The sequence below is a fragment of the Castor canadensis genome, chromosome 17 (genome assembly GCF_047511655.1).
Source record: "Castor canadensis chromosome 17, mCasCan1.hap1v2, whole genome shotgun sequence".
Taxonomy (NCBI): domain Eukaryota; kingdom Metazoa; phylum Chordata; class Mammalia; order Rodentia; family Castoridae; genus Castor; species Castor canadensis.
Genome location: NC_133402.1, coordinates 43,922,850 through 43,938,741, shown reverse-complemented (window position 1 = coordinate 43,938,741; position 15,892 = coordinate 43,922,850). Strand labels below are relative to the sequence as shown.

The 15,892-nt window shown below is 42.2% G+C and overlaps 1 protein-coding gene across 9 annotated transcripts in view; it reads right to left on the bottom strand.

Moving 5' to 3' along the window:
• Positions 1–2,651: 2,651 nt before the first annotated feature.
• Positions 2,652–15,892, bottom strand: part of Nktr (natural killer cell triggering receptor) — a 45,442-nt gene continuing 32,201 nt past the window's right edge. For 8 of the 9 annotated variants that reach the window (XM_020186238.2, XM_074060372.1, XM_074060371.1 and 5 more), the window contains 7 exons: positions 15,546–15,633; positions 14,870–15,015; positions 10,572–13,460; positions 8,518–8,613; positions 7,817–7,873; positions 7,101–7,202; positions 2,652–5,690 (listed from right to left, as the gene is read on the bottom strand). In XM_020186238.2, coding sequence (XP_020041827.2) covers positions 5,603–5,690; positions 7,101–7,202; positions 7,817–7,873; positions 8,518–8,613; positions 10,572–13,460; positions 14,870–15,015; positions 15,546–15,633 — 3,466 coding nt within the window. In that variant the 3' untranslated portion in view covers positions 2,652–5,602. Of the gene's footprint in view, positions 5,691–7,100; positions 7,203–7,816; positions 7,874–8,517; positions 8,614–10,571; positions 13,461–14,869; positions 15,016–15,545; positions 15,634–15,892 lie in introns of those variants that run through there. The other variant, XR_002213766.2, reaches the window with a different exon arrangement.

Here is a 15,892-nt window from a genome sequence, read left to right as displayed (position 1 = left end):
AGTAACCCATCACACATTTGGGGCTTCCTGCTGGCAGTCAGCAAACGCAGGTTCCTGCCTCTAGGGAACAGCTAAGGGCTCTGCTCTTGACTTCCCAAGCTTCTCTCTAGACAATCAGGATGAGACTTAGCCAAAAACTGGGCCTGAGGCATCCCCAGGCTTGGTTGGGGAACTAGATTTACCCCCAGAACCTGGAAGGAACAGACAGCCCAGGATGTACATGCAGGGCTCGGCCTCCATTGGGCCAGAGTTGTGTAGCAGAGCTGAGGGAGGAGATAGGGCAGAGTGAGCAGTGCCAGCAAACACAGGGCCACTCAACTCACACAGCATGGAGCCAATGGGTGGCAGAGAAGTTCAAAGGTGCCCAATTAGGAGCTGGCTCAGGGCCCTACAGGGTTGGGGAGCATGGCTCTGCTGGGTGGGGGGTTGTGCCTGGGTTCTGGCTCCACTGAGCCCAGTGCTAATAGGCTACAGCTGCCCAAGGGTGGGGGCCTAATGCAAACCAGAAGGTTGTCTGGTTCCCTCTTGAAGCATAAACATCATGAACTTGGCATTGGAGCTTCCCTGGCAGCTTCTAGGATGCCCTGTTGGTTTGAGACCCTGGCCTCTGGCAAGTGATAAAGTTGGGCCCTCCACAGGAACCTGTAGGACCCCATTCCTCCTAAAGGCAAGGCCCACCCACCAGCTGGGAGCTGCTTTGGTGTGTTCTTGGTTCTAGGCAGCTATCCACCACGGTTCTAGGAGGGAGGAGGCCCTCGCAGCCATTTTCCAGATAAGGGGTTGAATTGCAGAGGTGAAGCAAGTTTAGAACTTGAACCCAGGCCATGTGGGTACAGCCCAGTGTCCTAAAGGAATGTGCCATAGAACAGTACCTCGCAGAGGTCTTTTTTTCTTCAAAATCAAATCAAATTAGGTCATGAGGTCAATGGGGGTTCTTCCAGACTTTCTGGAAGTCTGGCCTGATGGTAGATTTTGAGTGCAGGAGGCCCTGGGTGGTCCAGGCTGATCTGGAAAAGAATGAGTACCTTCAGATATCTACCCTTGCACTGGTTACACACACACTCTCAGGCCTCTTGAACTGGGAGAAGGGCAGTCTAAGGACCCTGACCTCCTATCAGATGGGCAGCCGGAGGCCCAAAGGCAGGGCAGGGCTGAAGATGCAGAATGTAGAAGTTTGTCCTGAGACCTCAGGCCACTACTTTCTGCCTGGTTAAGGAGAGATGGTGCCCCCAGTGTAGCTTGGCTTCTTCCTGCAGAACTGGAGTTTAGAGCTTGATGGGCCTGGGGTCTCCAAGAAGCAGAAGTACTTCTTCCTGGCTCCAAACTTGACACAACCCCACTGGGGGCCTGCTGAGTCACTGGGAAGGGGAGGCCACAGTGAGGGAACACTGCTGCTACCTGTGCCAAAATCCCCAGAGAAAGCAGGACATTAAAGTCCCTGCCTGTGTGTGGCCACAGTAGGCTCTCCTTACCTCACATGTACTAGAACTAGGAACTGACCGGAGCCTTCCAGGCAGCCTTGAGAAGGGATTTTTTCAGGTTATTCAGCAACTCCTCTGATACCTCTGGCCTCCAGTGGGGTCTGCAGCTGTCACAGCATCAAAGAACTCCTGCCCAGCCAAGGTCTTTCCAGCACTCAAGTCCCTGTGACGGCGGGCTCTCACCCTCACTGTGGGCAGCAGCAGCATTCATCCCCTCCACCAGAACCAGTGTCTTTGGAAATCTGAGTCCAGTCCCTTCAACTATGAGGCAAGGCTTCCAAACACTCCTTCAGGGCTGAACACTCTCTTCTGGGCTTCTAATATGAGCCAAACCTTTCTCTTCCTGAAATGCCCACTCAGTGTTCTGTCTCCTAAGAGAAGCATATTCTTTCATTTCTTTATCTGCTGTCAATGCCTAGCTAATTCAGAAGTTGAGATAAAAGCCCTTGCAAGCCCCCACCCCAAAATACTGCCCAACTGATGAAGCTTATCACTATCAGAATGTGAATAAAGATCTTAGAACTTGCCAAAAATTAAGTCCATGAGTACTTGCTGAAGAGATTTTCCAGCAAATGGTCTCTGGCATTTTCTTTTCATTTTAAAGCATGCCACCCAGATTTGACAATTTTTAGTTGACCAACTTTAGGAAAACTCAGTATCGGTAAGTTATGTTGGATTCACTAAGAAAACATACATTCCTTTGAGCTCGAGGAGAAAAAAGCAAACTGTACTTGCCTGGCAATTCTCATGTGTATGCTAAAAATACCCCAATGAAACCATTTCTAGAGGTGAGTGATATGTGCCACACTCCTTGGTAAACAGCAGGTGGGCAGGGCAAGGTGGAGGCTGTAGGCACATGGACTGTCCCCAGGCAGCAACTCATAGAAAAGATGTGGCATGCTCCCTCCTCAGCAAACGTCTGTGCTGTCTGGATGACAGCAAAACCTGGAGGTTTTGAACTGGTACATCATAGCACACCCTGTGGGTAATCTCTACCAGGTCCTCTCCCTAACTCCACCTCCTGCTCATCCATTAAGAAAATAAGCTGTGAAGAGAGACAGTCTCTTCACTGGCTAGGGCAGCAGAGAGACTCCATGTTTGCTTTTCCTATTTCAGAACGACTGCTTCAAGTCCAGGTAAGCAAAGAAAGATGAAACATGCACAGACGCAGACTTAGACTAAGCACATATTTTAATTTCTACAAGGTCCCCCTTTCAAGTTTTAGGAAAATTTAGCTGAAGCGGATACAAATTAGACATCACTAGTATGTACAAAAGTATTTTCTACATTTTTTGAATATCAGCTATTTCGGTTGCAGTAAACAGGACGTTATGAAACAATCCAATAATGCATTTTCTATTAAGCATGTTACACAACATAATTCACTTTTATTAAAAAATAACTTCAAAACCCAGAACAATCCCCTTTAGGAAGAAAAACTTTTTCTATAGTTCACGTTAGTAAACACAAGTTGAACACTGCAGAAGAGGGCCATTTTTTTTCTGTGTAGAAAACATGTGAGGCTTCTACAGCCTCCCTTTTCAGGGCAAAATTCCACCCACAGCTGAGATGAGCAAAGTTACTGCCTGGGGTAGTCAGAATTCTACAATGTCACTTCCCCCTCCACGTGGCCCTCTGCCCCTTGCAACTTGCAAAAACGATGAGCTAACACGCCTGCACTCACTTCCATGCCCTATGCCACAACTGGCTTTAAATGAAGAGATTACTTATGGTGCTTGAGTTGGTCGCATAGACCCTAGACACAGGAGGAAGGCAGAGAGAGTTGAAGCATAGAACAGAAGGACTCAAAGGGCCAATGCTGATTTGAAGAGAGAGGGGACCATCCCAGAAGGAATCTTGCAGTGTTAAGGCTCCTTTAAAGCTCAGAGAGGCCCCCAGCTAACAGCCAGCAAGGAACTAATTCTGTCAACCACCTGAAATGAACCTGGAAGCCAAATCTTCCTCAGAGCCTTCATAAAGGAATGTTGCCCTACCAACCCTTGGCTCTTGTGAGACTCTGAGCAGAGAATCCAGCTGTACCATGTTATACCCATCGCCTGGAGAACCGTAAACCAATAAATGGGTATTGTTATAAGCTGCTAAACTTGGGGTAATTTGTTACACAGCAACGACAAACTAATACACTGCCCAAGAGTAATTTTTCTTAACCTAATTAAACTTGACAGCTTCTGAATGCATTTCCCCCCACTGACTACTGTATTAAAATGGTATTATTCTTTTGCAAGGCAACTCTTGAGAACCCTTAACATGAATCACACATTGTTTTGTAGTTACTATCAAGTACTGATTTTTGACTTGGTCCTGTTTTCTAATATACTTCTATCTGTTGACTTGGCAAATAGCTAACCTTCTCACCCTGTTTACATTCCTCCTATGGGTGATAGTTTTATTTATTTACTGGTGCTGTGGATTGAACCCAGGGGTTTGTGCTCTACCATTGAGCTGTATACCCCCAGCCCCTGAATGACAATTTTTGTTTTGTTTTGGTTTTGGTGGTACTGGGGTTTGAACTCAGGCCTTGTGCTTGTCAGGCAGGTGCTCTACCACTTGAGCCACACCCGCAGCCCTGATGTCAGTTTTAATACATGCAATGTCACCTCTTCCACCTGTCCAGGGTTGTCAGATCCCTCCAGCTGAGGGCTCTTTCCCACTTCCTAAATATACTAGACAAGGCCTGGGCAGGATGGTGCAGACTTCTACACCAAACATCCAGGATCAATTTCTTCTGCATCACTGGATCAAATTGGCACTAAGGTGATTAAGTACACTTGGGGAAGAACTCTAAAACTAAAGACTAAAAAAAAAAAAAAAAAAAAATCACACTAGTTTTTACAGATTGAATTCTTTTCAGAAGAAATACCCAAAGCCATGGAACTATGTAATGGATGCAGTACCCTGTGCCCCTCTTCCCCTGTCTCTTGTCCTGGGTTTACTCAGGTCAGGCAAGGCTTTGCTGAGTCACTTTGGATCGCAGCAGAAACAGGCAAAACATGCTGGTTAGAACAATTCCACTGCTGGTATGGTATATCCTTACTTGAATACTGAAAAAAATAAAGCTGCAAAGTCTCTGCAGGATGATGGCAGTTAAGACTGTGGAGTTACTTTTGAAGGCCATTCTTCAATCCACAGCTCCAGAAGCACGCACATGTAGTAGACCTGGGTGGTTGCCCACCCGCAATTGTCATGTCATCCTGCCTACTTCAGATCTCCAACAATCACATGGACTTGAGAAGCCCCCCAATATTCAAAGTGAAGACAGCTCAGAAGAAACCATTTTTGGTGCGAGTGAATAAAAAAAAAATTCATTATTCTCTCTTACAATATTCTAACGTATTTTAAGAATAATACTTAAAGAGGTACCAAAAGGTACCAAGCACCAAAGCATGATCTGGAATAGTTTTTATAACCTAAACTTCTGATAGTCTTTATTAAAAAGCACATATAATATTAACTCCTTCGAGACAGTGCAGGTATTTTATTTAAGGCTGATTTATTCTTCTTAATTTTGCCTGCCAGCCTGAAGTAATGCAGACCATGGCAGTATAACCACTTTCCTGATCCTCTGAGACAGCAAAGAAGAAAGGTATGAATTAAGAACCCAGAGCCACTTCCCTGTGCTCCTGGCTACCAGTGGTATCAGTTCTGGGTAGTTTGTTTTAAGAACACACATGTACAAGCCTGTGACTGGCATAGAAATGTTTGGTCTCCTGTAACAGTTCTATGCTTGGCAGCATGTGTGCCAAAACCTGAAAATGGGCAAAAAAGAATCTGTATTCTAAGGAATACATGAGATGCAAGAAATAGTCTAACAATAAAATTGCAAATTATATTTACATAAATTTCCCAATTTCTTGATTCAAGAAAATGAATATTGTATAAGTTGGCTACTGTAAAATGTGGCATAAAAATATTTCTAGGACACCTATCCATATTTCAAATTCTTCTACACATACATAAATGCATGAGTGACACTTAAGACACCTTGAAACTCATTTCTAATACTGAAATAGAACAACAGGCTGCCATTAAGTTTCTTAAACTTTTAAGTTACCAGATATTTACAATTGTCATATAATTTGTATCCAAAAAAAAGGCCATGTTCAACTATATCTGCTGCTTTCACTGGGGCTCCGGTGATGAGAGTAACTCCGGTCACTTTCACTGTCAGAGCCATAAGACCTACAACTCCTGTGTAACAGAACAAAACAAAATGTAAACAAAAGCCTTTTAACTACCCATTCTTTGGGGTTCTGACTATGGCAGTACTATGAACTTCTAAAGGATGTTTTGAATGACAAATGGTAGCAATACCCAGATTAGATAGAATAAAGAAAACTTACATCTTGGGAAATTTACCTGAAATTCATGCATGTAAATGAGCACAATGATTTTTCAAATTACCCAAAATGAGTATCAATATTTGATTAGATTACTTATGGAAGGGGAAAGGTATGGACGCCAACATGGGGGTCCAGTGAAGGGTGGGAATGGGTCTGCACATGAGTAAGACTCTGGGCTACTGAGTCAAAGGACCTAGTTATGGTCACCATTCAGTTAGTTTAAAAAATATTCACTGAGCCACTCATATGGTAGGCTCCCTCCAGCCCAAAAAAGTAGACAAAGTATAGTTCCCTAGCTCCCAAAGAGAATACACTTTATAGTGGACAAGATGATTAAGTCAGGGGCAGTAAGAACCCCCGGGGGAGCAAAGGCTGCTTGAGACACACCAGAGAGGCTATGTGTGTTAGGACCAGCAGTCAGGAAGGGCTTCCTGGGGCACGTGCAGGGAAAGTGGGGACTGGTCATTTCAAGAGGCAAAAAGGGAGATGGGACTTTTGTCAAGGCCAAGGAAGGAAAGGTTCCAGAACATTCAAGGAGGGAAGTCAGAAAAAGTCTGAGTTTGAGTTGCTAAGTGCAGGGAACTTGCATGCAGTGCTGAGGAGCCTGGACCTGACTGTGAAGAGAGTCCCTGAACAGTTTCCTGCAAGACAGTGTCCAGATCACACTGGTACTGTGTAAGGATCATTGTAGTTGCAATGGATGGGGGAGGGTTAAGACTGAAACCCTTTAGAAAGGGACAATAGAAAAAAAGTCAAAATAAAGACTTTTGCAGTATATAAAACATGTCATGTAATATAATATGTAATACATACAAATATGCATATATAATACATAAACAATATGCAGTACAAAAATGTATTTAGTATATTTAGTTAGTTAAGTAAAATAATGGACAAGATATAAACCTCAATCCTGTTGCTGAAGCAAATGACTATGACAAATTGGCTATTCTGGCAAGTAGCCTTACTTAAGGAAGCAGACCGTGGTTTGGGTGGCCTTTTCTGTTTACTCCATCAAGAAATGTTTGTCTTATCATACACGAATATTTAAAAACTTACTTTTGATCCCATCATGAACAATGAACAACAAATACTACCTGGCCACCCTTACTACCAAGGCCACTTTTAGTAGCTCCATGTGGGTGGCTGAAATTCAAGAAGACAAAGGAGCACTCTGTCACCAGAAGGTTATACTTTCTCTCCCACTAGCAGTCCATCACCTCACATACACACCAAGTGCCCTAACAGAGGGACCCACCTGGACCGCCTGTTGTAGCTTCTACCTCGGTGGTAACTGTCACTCCTCTGACTCCGGCTTCGACTCCGACTCCTGCTGTAGTAGCTATCGTAAGTGTAGGACCTGCTCAAGCAACAATGACATACAATAAATTTTCCCATTCAAATACTCAAAGACTCCCTTTCTTTTTAAGACCATAACACCTTAGAACATGGGCACTATGACAGTATGAGGACACAGTTACATAAAGAGTACTGAAAACATTTAGCAATCACCCGAATCTGACTTAACATTATTAGAAAGAAAAATGTTAATTTCTTTGCTGCATTGAAAAATATCACAAATTTAACACTGAGTTAGTTTGACTGAATCTAGTAGATCTTATTAGGCAATTGTATTCAACAAGCACCTGCCACTATAATTTGACATTAACTGTCATTTTTGACACTGGAGTACAATGGGCCAACAGATAAAAGTTGTCAAAAAGACCTCATTTAAAAAGTGTGTGATTTCAGGAGGCAAATATATGCATTTAACTTATCCAATAGAAAATACACTTTAGGCTAGGGGTGTAGCTCAGTGGTAGAGCACATACTTAGCATGAATGAGGCCCTGGGTTCAATTCCCAGTTCCAAAACAAACAAAAAACCCCAACTCTGCAGCATTTTGAACTAAGAACTTATAAAGCAAAGCCTTTCAGGGCTGCCCCTATGGTGATTCCCCAGCCCTGCCCCTACCTGGACCGACTGTGGGGATCAGATGAACTGCTTCCGGATCTGCTCCTGCTGGACGTCCTAGTGTGAATCATAGGAAGCACATCATCTTGTGTGTTCAGCCAGGACAGGCTACATTAAATATCTATACCTTTATTGCCCATCAAAGTAAAAATATAGTGAACTCTCTTAACTGTATTACTTTATTTTCATATCAATAATACACTGGATTTTTAAAAAATCCCACTGGACTTAAGATTAAATTTTATGCAGTCAGTGGGGAGGTTCCATACTGGGTGGGGAGGGAAAGGGCCACAGAGGTAGGACACTGCTAAGTCAAGAGAAGCAGCAGCAGTGGAAAATGTCTCCAAGGTCAAGGGGAACTAGAGATGTGCCCCAAAATCCATCAGCACACACTTCTTTCTCCTGGTCTCCTCGCTATAATCCTCCTGTCCCAATCTAACCAGAGTCAAGAGGTGATTGCACCTGTGAACTGCAGTTAAGAAAGATATGTTTTGGGGAGGTAGAGAGAGTGGTCAGAGCCTCTCTTGTACTATAGTTTCTCTTTTCTCATTGATAAGATCCCAAAGAATTCTATCACTGACCAAGATGAGAAAACAGGTCAGTCTGGTATTCAGCAATGGCAGGGTTCTTCCCAACAGCCACCCACCCTGCCTATGTAGACATGATGGAGATCACACTGCAGGGCGAGACCACAGGCTTACCTGTGACTTTTGTAACTGCGGTATGAACTGCTCTGACTGCGGGTTCGGCCTCTGCTGTACCATCCTCTGCTTCGGCTTCTAGAATAGCTTCTTGATCTACAATTAAAGTAAGTGAAAAAACATACAATTATGTTAACTCACCATACTGTTAAAATTAATTACAGGTAGGGCAAGAAAGGGAAACACAGCAAGAGGAAAGAAAGGTCTCTCACAAACTCTGCACAGTGGACACTCACAGTGAGGTTGCTAATGAGGCAATCCAGAAACAACCACAGTTTAAATCAAACAGAATGAAATTAAGAAAACTATTTAAAGCTGGGCACCACTGGTGGCTCATGCCTATAATCCTAGCTATTCAGGAGGCAGAGATCAGGAGGATCGAAGTTCAAAGCCAGCTGAGGCAAACAGTTTGCCCAGCTATCTTAAAAAAAAACCCTTCACAAAAAAGGTCTGGTGGAGTGGCTCAAGGTATAGGCCCTGAGTTCAAACTCCAGTACTGCAAAAAACAACAAAAACTATTAAAGATGGGTAGAGGTTATGTCCGCATATTCATGATTTCAGTAATTTTAATGAGCTTTCATTTCTTCAACCAAAACTTACAGAGCCAGATCCTGTGGGGGACTAAAAAATGAGTAAGACACAGCCACTACCTTGAAGGAGGGCATAGCTTAGTGTGTGGGAGTCAGGACCAGGTGGCGAACGAGGAAGGGAAACAGGGCAGTGCCCAGGCTTAGTCAGTGCAGTCTATTACCTATCAGCTGCACAGCCTAGAGCAAATTTCTTAGCCTTTCTATGTCTCACTGTCTCCATTTATAAAATGAAATACCATCTATTCCAAAGGCAGAGGTAGGAAGACATATGAGGAGAGTAGTTAGCATCACCAATAGTTCAGAGCTGTCTGAGTTTAAATGGCAAGGCCCATCAATCTCGAGCAGACAGGAAGCTGGAGTCACTCAACAGGCAACTCATCAAGCAATAGGAACCCAGAGAGAAAAGGCCAGGATTCAGCAGCTCTCTGGGCCTAATGGAAGTCAGGGCAGGAGGAAGAAGGGAGAGCCTACAACACAAAGATGAAATAAACGGTCTGAGAGAGATAAGACAAACTAGCAGAGATCTTCTGAAAAGTGGGAACGGAAAACATGTCCTGACACTGGCCATGCAGCCATGCAGAAGTACCTGAAAACCTCAGTCTATGAGATGGGGGGAGAAGAAGGACTAAAACAGAGGCAGTTTTGATAAGGATTTGTAAAGGAAGAAAAAGACTGATGGATAAGAAAAGAAAGGAAAAAATGATCAAGATTCATACTGTATTTTAAGTTCAAATGATGAAAATCAAGCACAATATTGTAATAGGGAATGTGAGTAATTTAGATAAGGTAAAACCGCGAAACATAAAATAATGAAAAGAAAGCAACATATATACTATTTATTTACTTCATGTAATTGTGATCAAAATTTTTTTTAGCTTTTAATTTTCATTTTTTGCACTATTCAATCTATACTGCTGACAAAAGTTAGATGGGACTTGACGACAAAAGTCTACAGTTAATCATTCTTACTGTTCTCCCCCCAACCTCCTCCTTCACCAGTAAAGATCTACTATAGCCATGTCTTGAGCAGGCAGCTTTACCTCTCTGGCACTTACCTTCCAACTGTGTAAAATGAAAGTTAGATTAATGATCTCTAAATCCTACAGATTCTGTTCAAATGGCTTTCTTCAAAGGCATCAGAAATGACTGGTGTGGGCAAGAAAGTAGCCTCTCATACCTTTGAAGATAGAGAACTCGGGCTGGAGGTGAGCTCAAGTAGTAGAGTGCCTGCCTAGAAAGTGCAAAGCCCTGAGTTCAAACCGCAGTACCACACCCACACACATACACAAAACCTCACTGCTTACGGCTTCTCATGGTGGTTTATGCTAGAAAGCTTTCATTGCTAGACTGATCAAACTATTGATGGCAATAGTAATCTCATCCCTGACTCTGATGTTCTTAGAAGTAAAATAAATAGCAGACCCTCCTTGGGAGAAAAAAAAAGAGAAAGAAAATATTGCTTACCGATAAGAAGATGTGGAACTTCTAGATCGACTTCTTGAGCGACTATAGGAGACAGACCTTGTTCTGTGTCGTGACTTGGTTTCAGATTTACTTCGAGATCTACTTGGACTCCTGGACTGGCTATCACCATCCCGACTGGGCGTGTGCTCATCACTTGAGCTCTCCTGATTTCTTGGCCTCCGGTTTAGGCGTGCTGTCTTTCTCACTTCATCAAAGAGAGACCCTGGCCGAACCTTATTTTTGCTTTTGATTTCTATTCTCAAGCCTTGTGGTTTCATTTCAGGCATAGCAGTCAATGCCTTCCCTTCCACAGCACCGGACATGGTAGCAGATGCTGTTAGATTCCCCACACCTTGCAGCGGTTTCCACTTATTATCTGGAAGGTTGAGCTGGCTCTTCTCAACCACCTCCTTCTTCCCAGTACTTTCTGCAGCACTGGGCAAGCTGGCAGAGCTACTCTCCTGTTTCCCTACTTCCTCTATCGTTTTGCTGCTTTCAGACACGCTGCTTTCTGGTTTTACTCCCTCTGCTTCAGAATGTTCCACGTGCACATCCTGCTTTAGAACAGTGTTTATCTCTGGGGTGTCAAGCCTTGAATCTGCTTGCGGGGAAGCCCCCTCTACCTTTGCTGGGGAACTCCTATCAGGAGTGCAAATCTCCATGTTATCATCTGTTTGAAGCACATCTTCCACTCTGCTTGGAACACTTTGTTCAATATGGTGAGTCTTTGGGGGAGAACTGGTGACATTTTCCTCAGTATTTAAAGCTGCAGGACAAGTGCTAGGCTTAGTATCATCTTTAGCAAGTTGATCAAGATCAGAAATAGTCACTTTATTATGTTTACCTGAAAGGCTGCCCTGGTCACAAGATTTCTCAGTTTTTAGAATATTATCTTTTATGATTTCACTGTTTTCAGAAATTTGTTTTTTCTCTTTTGTCTCCTGAGTAACTTGTTTTTCATTCATCTCTTCTTCTTCTTCTTCACCAAACTCTAGTGGAGGCTGCCAATGAAATGCTTGTTTTCGTTTTGGAGCCTTGTGCTTTTTGTCTTTTTTGGCTTTCAATTTCTCTTTCACTTTTTTGGTGTGTTCCTTTTTAAGACTTTCCTTTGAACCATGTTTGTGCTTCCGTGGCTTTCCTCTGTTGTTTTCTGAATTGCAATAGGATCCCTCCGAATCAGAAGTTGAGGACTGATGTTTACCAGATTTCCAAGCACTGTCATCATCAGGCAGTGAAGGATTTGCTGAAGATTTTGTTGTGGGTTTGGTTTTGATGTGAATTTCACTAACCTCTGATTCAGAATCTGATGTGGCCTCACCTTCCTCTTTATCAGAAGACCGCCGGGAATCATTTTTACTGTTTTTAGTTACATCTCGCTCTGAATCTGACTCAGAGTCCCATTTACTGCCAGCATAATTCTTCTTTTTGGGCTTACTGCCATGTCTAAAGTGATCAGAAAGATTCTCTTTCAAAGTTCTTTTTTTTGAACGAGGGCATTCTTGTTCAGGCTTGGATTTCTCTTTGTCTCTGCTTTTTTCCTGCTTCTTATTCATTACTTCCATTTTGCCCTGCTTCTCTTTTTCCTGTGTAACATGAAGGCTTGACTGTTCACTCTCTGAAGAATAATCTAAAGACGACCTGCTTTCGCTGTGCTTTCTGTGACGTGAAGTCTTGTCTCTACCTTTGACATATTTACAACGAAGTGTCTTTTCAGAGGTGCTGTTGTGCCTTTTATTTGAAGTGTTACTTTTTTTCTCACTGGATCTAAATTTCCTCTTGGCTCGTCTTCCATCATCACTGCTAACAGAAGTATATGAGGATGATCTACTGTACTGTGAATGATCACTGTACTTATTTCGTGAATGAGATCTAGATGATGGAGACCTAGACCTTGAATGTGAACTCACCAGACTACGTGACCTTGACCTTGTATATGATCTAGAATAAGATCTACTCCTAGAAGACCTGCTGCCTGACCTTGGTGAACTTCTGGAACTTCTATCACTGTATTTTGAGTAAGCACTCCGATCACTTTCTGAGTTTTTTTCTCTTTTATGGTAGGATGATGAGCTTCCAGTTTCTTTAGTATTTGCTAAACTGTAAGTGCTTTGGACGGGCAGCAAATGGGTTGTTTTAGCTTTCATTTCCTGAATTCGCTCATAGGAGGGCTTCCAGGGCTTCTGTCCAGGCTTCCACCTTGAAGGCGGGGGACTGTCACTCAATGGTATTACAGGAATATTTTCTGCCACTACTGGCTGTACTACTACGTTTCCATTTTGTGGTACTGTTGCTCTTAAAGGTTCTGTTTTAACTGGTTTATTTTCACCTAATTGACATGATGCTCTTCTTGGTGATTTTGATGCTGACCTTTGGTGCCCTGACTTGGAACTAGATCTGGACTTTGATCTACTTTGAGAATGTGATGAGGATTTGGATACAGTCCTTGATCTGGAGCTTCCTCTAGAATCTGACCGTGAGACAGACTTTGATCTGTAGGAGTCTCTGCTGGAATGGGTTGAAGAGCTCTGGTCATCCTTGTCAGATTTAGACCAGTCCCTCTTTGATGAGTGATGAGACGACAAAGAGGAAGACTGAGATCTCCTTTCTCTATCGCACGAAGACTTTATTCGGTGAGTGGAAGATTTTGAGGATTCTGCGTCAGATGGTGTAACAATCCTTCTCTTCTTAGTCTGTTTGTGTCTTCTGCAATGCTTCTGCTTTTTAGCTTTCTTTTTATGCTTAACCTTTTTTTCCTTTCTGCGTTTTTTATGGTGACCATCAGAGTGTCTTGCTATACTAAGGTCTGAATAATATCCATTATAGGACCATGATCTGGATCTCTGGGACATGCTTCTTTCATCCCATCGGCTTGAACGGGGGTCACTTAACCTATAGGTAAGAACATAATATGCAGGCAATTACTTTTTTTTTCTATGCCTTAAAACACATTTCTTATTGGCAACAAAGTATCTGACAACAATACTTTAAGCACACATAAGCATGGCTGGCAGAGTGGTTCAAGTGGTAGAGTGCCTGCATATCAAGCATGAGGCCAAGTTCAAACTCCAGTATCACCAAAAAAAAAAAAAAGCATGTAAGCACAGATAAGAGGCATGAATCAGAGTTACAGGCCTGGTCTTGACCTTATGTCAAGACAAATAATGACAACCACTAACAGATTTACATGGAATTTTTTTTTTTTAAGCTAAGCAAAGAATTTCTGATTTGACAGGAAATTATTTGTGAAAAACAAACCAAGAGCACTGTTGACACATTAAGTTTCTGGCTATGATCTGTTCATAACTCTCTTCCTCCAAGAGCAATTACTGAGAGAGACCCAAATCAAGTTCCCAAACAATGTTAAGCCTCTGCAGATATAGTACAGCTACCTGAATCTATCTATCTATCTATCTATCTACCTACCTACCTATCTACCTACCTACCTATCTATTGATCTATTTAATTTCCACAGTGCTGGAGATAGAACACAGAAACTCACATATACTAGGCAAGCACTCTACCACTAAGTTATATCCCCAGCCCTTGCCTGAATATTTTTTCTTAAGAAAAAAGTATTTTTATTTTCTCTCCACCTTTCAAAGGTAATCAAGACTTTCTCCTTAAGGTTATAGTTAAACTACTTAAAGCAGAAATTGAAGAAAAATTACATGAAAACTGATGGAAGCTTTACAATCTTAATGGTTGAGTCAGGGCTCAAAAGTGGGAGTCCTCAGCAACACTGTGTCTAAGATACTCCTACACAGCAGATGCCAGCCTTTTCCTCCTCCTTCCAATTTCAAACTACTCTGCAAGATGCCTGCGCAGAAACGGGGAATTCTTGTATAAAGAATTATACAGGGCCCCCTTGGTGTATTTTTCACTACCTACTCTGGGGCCAGCCCATTTCTAACTAGATGTCACTTAGGGTAAGACATTTCTCAAGATGCCACAGTCCCTGGGGTCAGAAGTTAATGCACACACTGGGTTTTCCTATCTACCTGAGACACCTGGTGAGTAAAGAATCTTCTATTTGATTGTAAAGTCCTGATTATTTCTGAAATTGAGTTCTTTAAGACATTCAGCAGAGAGAGGACAGAATTTAATTTAAATCCCCCAAAGCCATTCATCTCACCCAATTAACAGCACTACTGTCACCAGGTTTTCCCAAGTGTACTCTCTTTGGTCACAGTTCAATTCTGACTGTAAAATTTTAACAACAAGCCCAGGATTAGGCCTCTAGTACCTTAACATATAAAATACTGCACACACAAGCCTGGGCTTACACTTGGAGCTCTTACTTATCTCCTTTACTCCATTTCTCTCCACTTGGTGGTCTGTATGCTCTTAATCTCTGCATTTCCTCTTTCCAATGAGGAGGAGTTTCACTGCTGTCATCATCTTCTGACTCAGAACAGGACCTTGACCTTGGAGGTGTGTGATAGCGCTTTAAACACAAAGAAGGGAAGAACCATTTTTAAAATGTTTCTCAATTACAGTCTACTTGAGGACAGTTGGGTAAAAGATCCAATCTCAAATCACTTCCTTCAAAGGCAATGATTTATGTACCAAAAGTTCAGTAGGAAGTTATTTCAAACATAAGGCATTAAGAGAGATGGGAATGGGCAATGATACTCCCTTGTAATCCCATGGGAAATTTTCCTTTTAGTCCTAACAGTTACATTCATTAGCCTAGGTTATTCAACATACTAAGATTTTTCAACATACTTACTGATTGTTTCACACGTTATATCATTTCACACTTAATTAAACCCATCCAAATACAGCAGTAGACTTTAATCCTATAATAGCAGTACCTTCCAAAAACTGGCAACTACAACTGACTCCCTGCACAGATTTTGTATTACAACCTAAAATCAAAGTTACGATTTTACTGATAGGTTTAAAAAAACAAAAAAAAGAAAGGCTGCTGCTTAGTTAAGTAATTTGAAAACAGAAAAGTCTTAACACACATACAATTGTGCCCCTTCCTTTAATCTTCCGTCCAGACTTTGATACAGATGGTTTCTGATCACTTACAATGGGTGCAACATCTGGAATCTTCCTAGAAAAGAAGTTGTGATGAAAACGTAAAATTACCAAGTACTAAGGCAGTTTCCCAATGTTTAAAGGCAGAACTTAAGCCCCTACAACAAAGTTTCACAGTATTTTTGTGACCTAAAAATCATTTAAAATTCGAAACTTAATATCCACAAATTTTACTGAATCATAGCCACATTCTTCTATTCATATATTTTCTTGTGCTGTTTGTATGTGGTGCGCTCACACATACAAATGCTTTACATTGCTATGAGGTGCAGTAC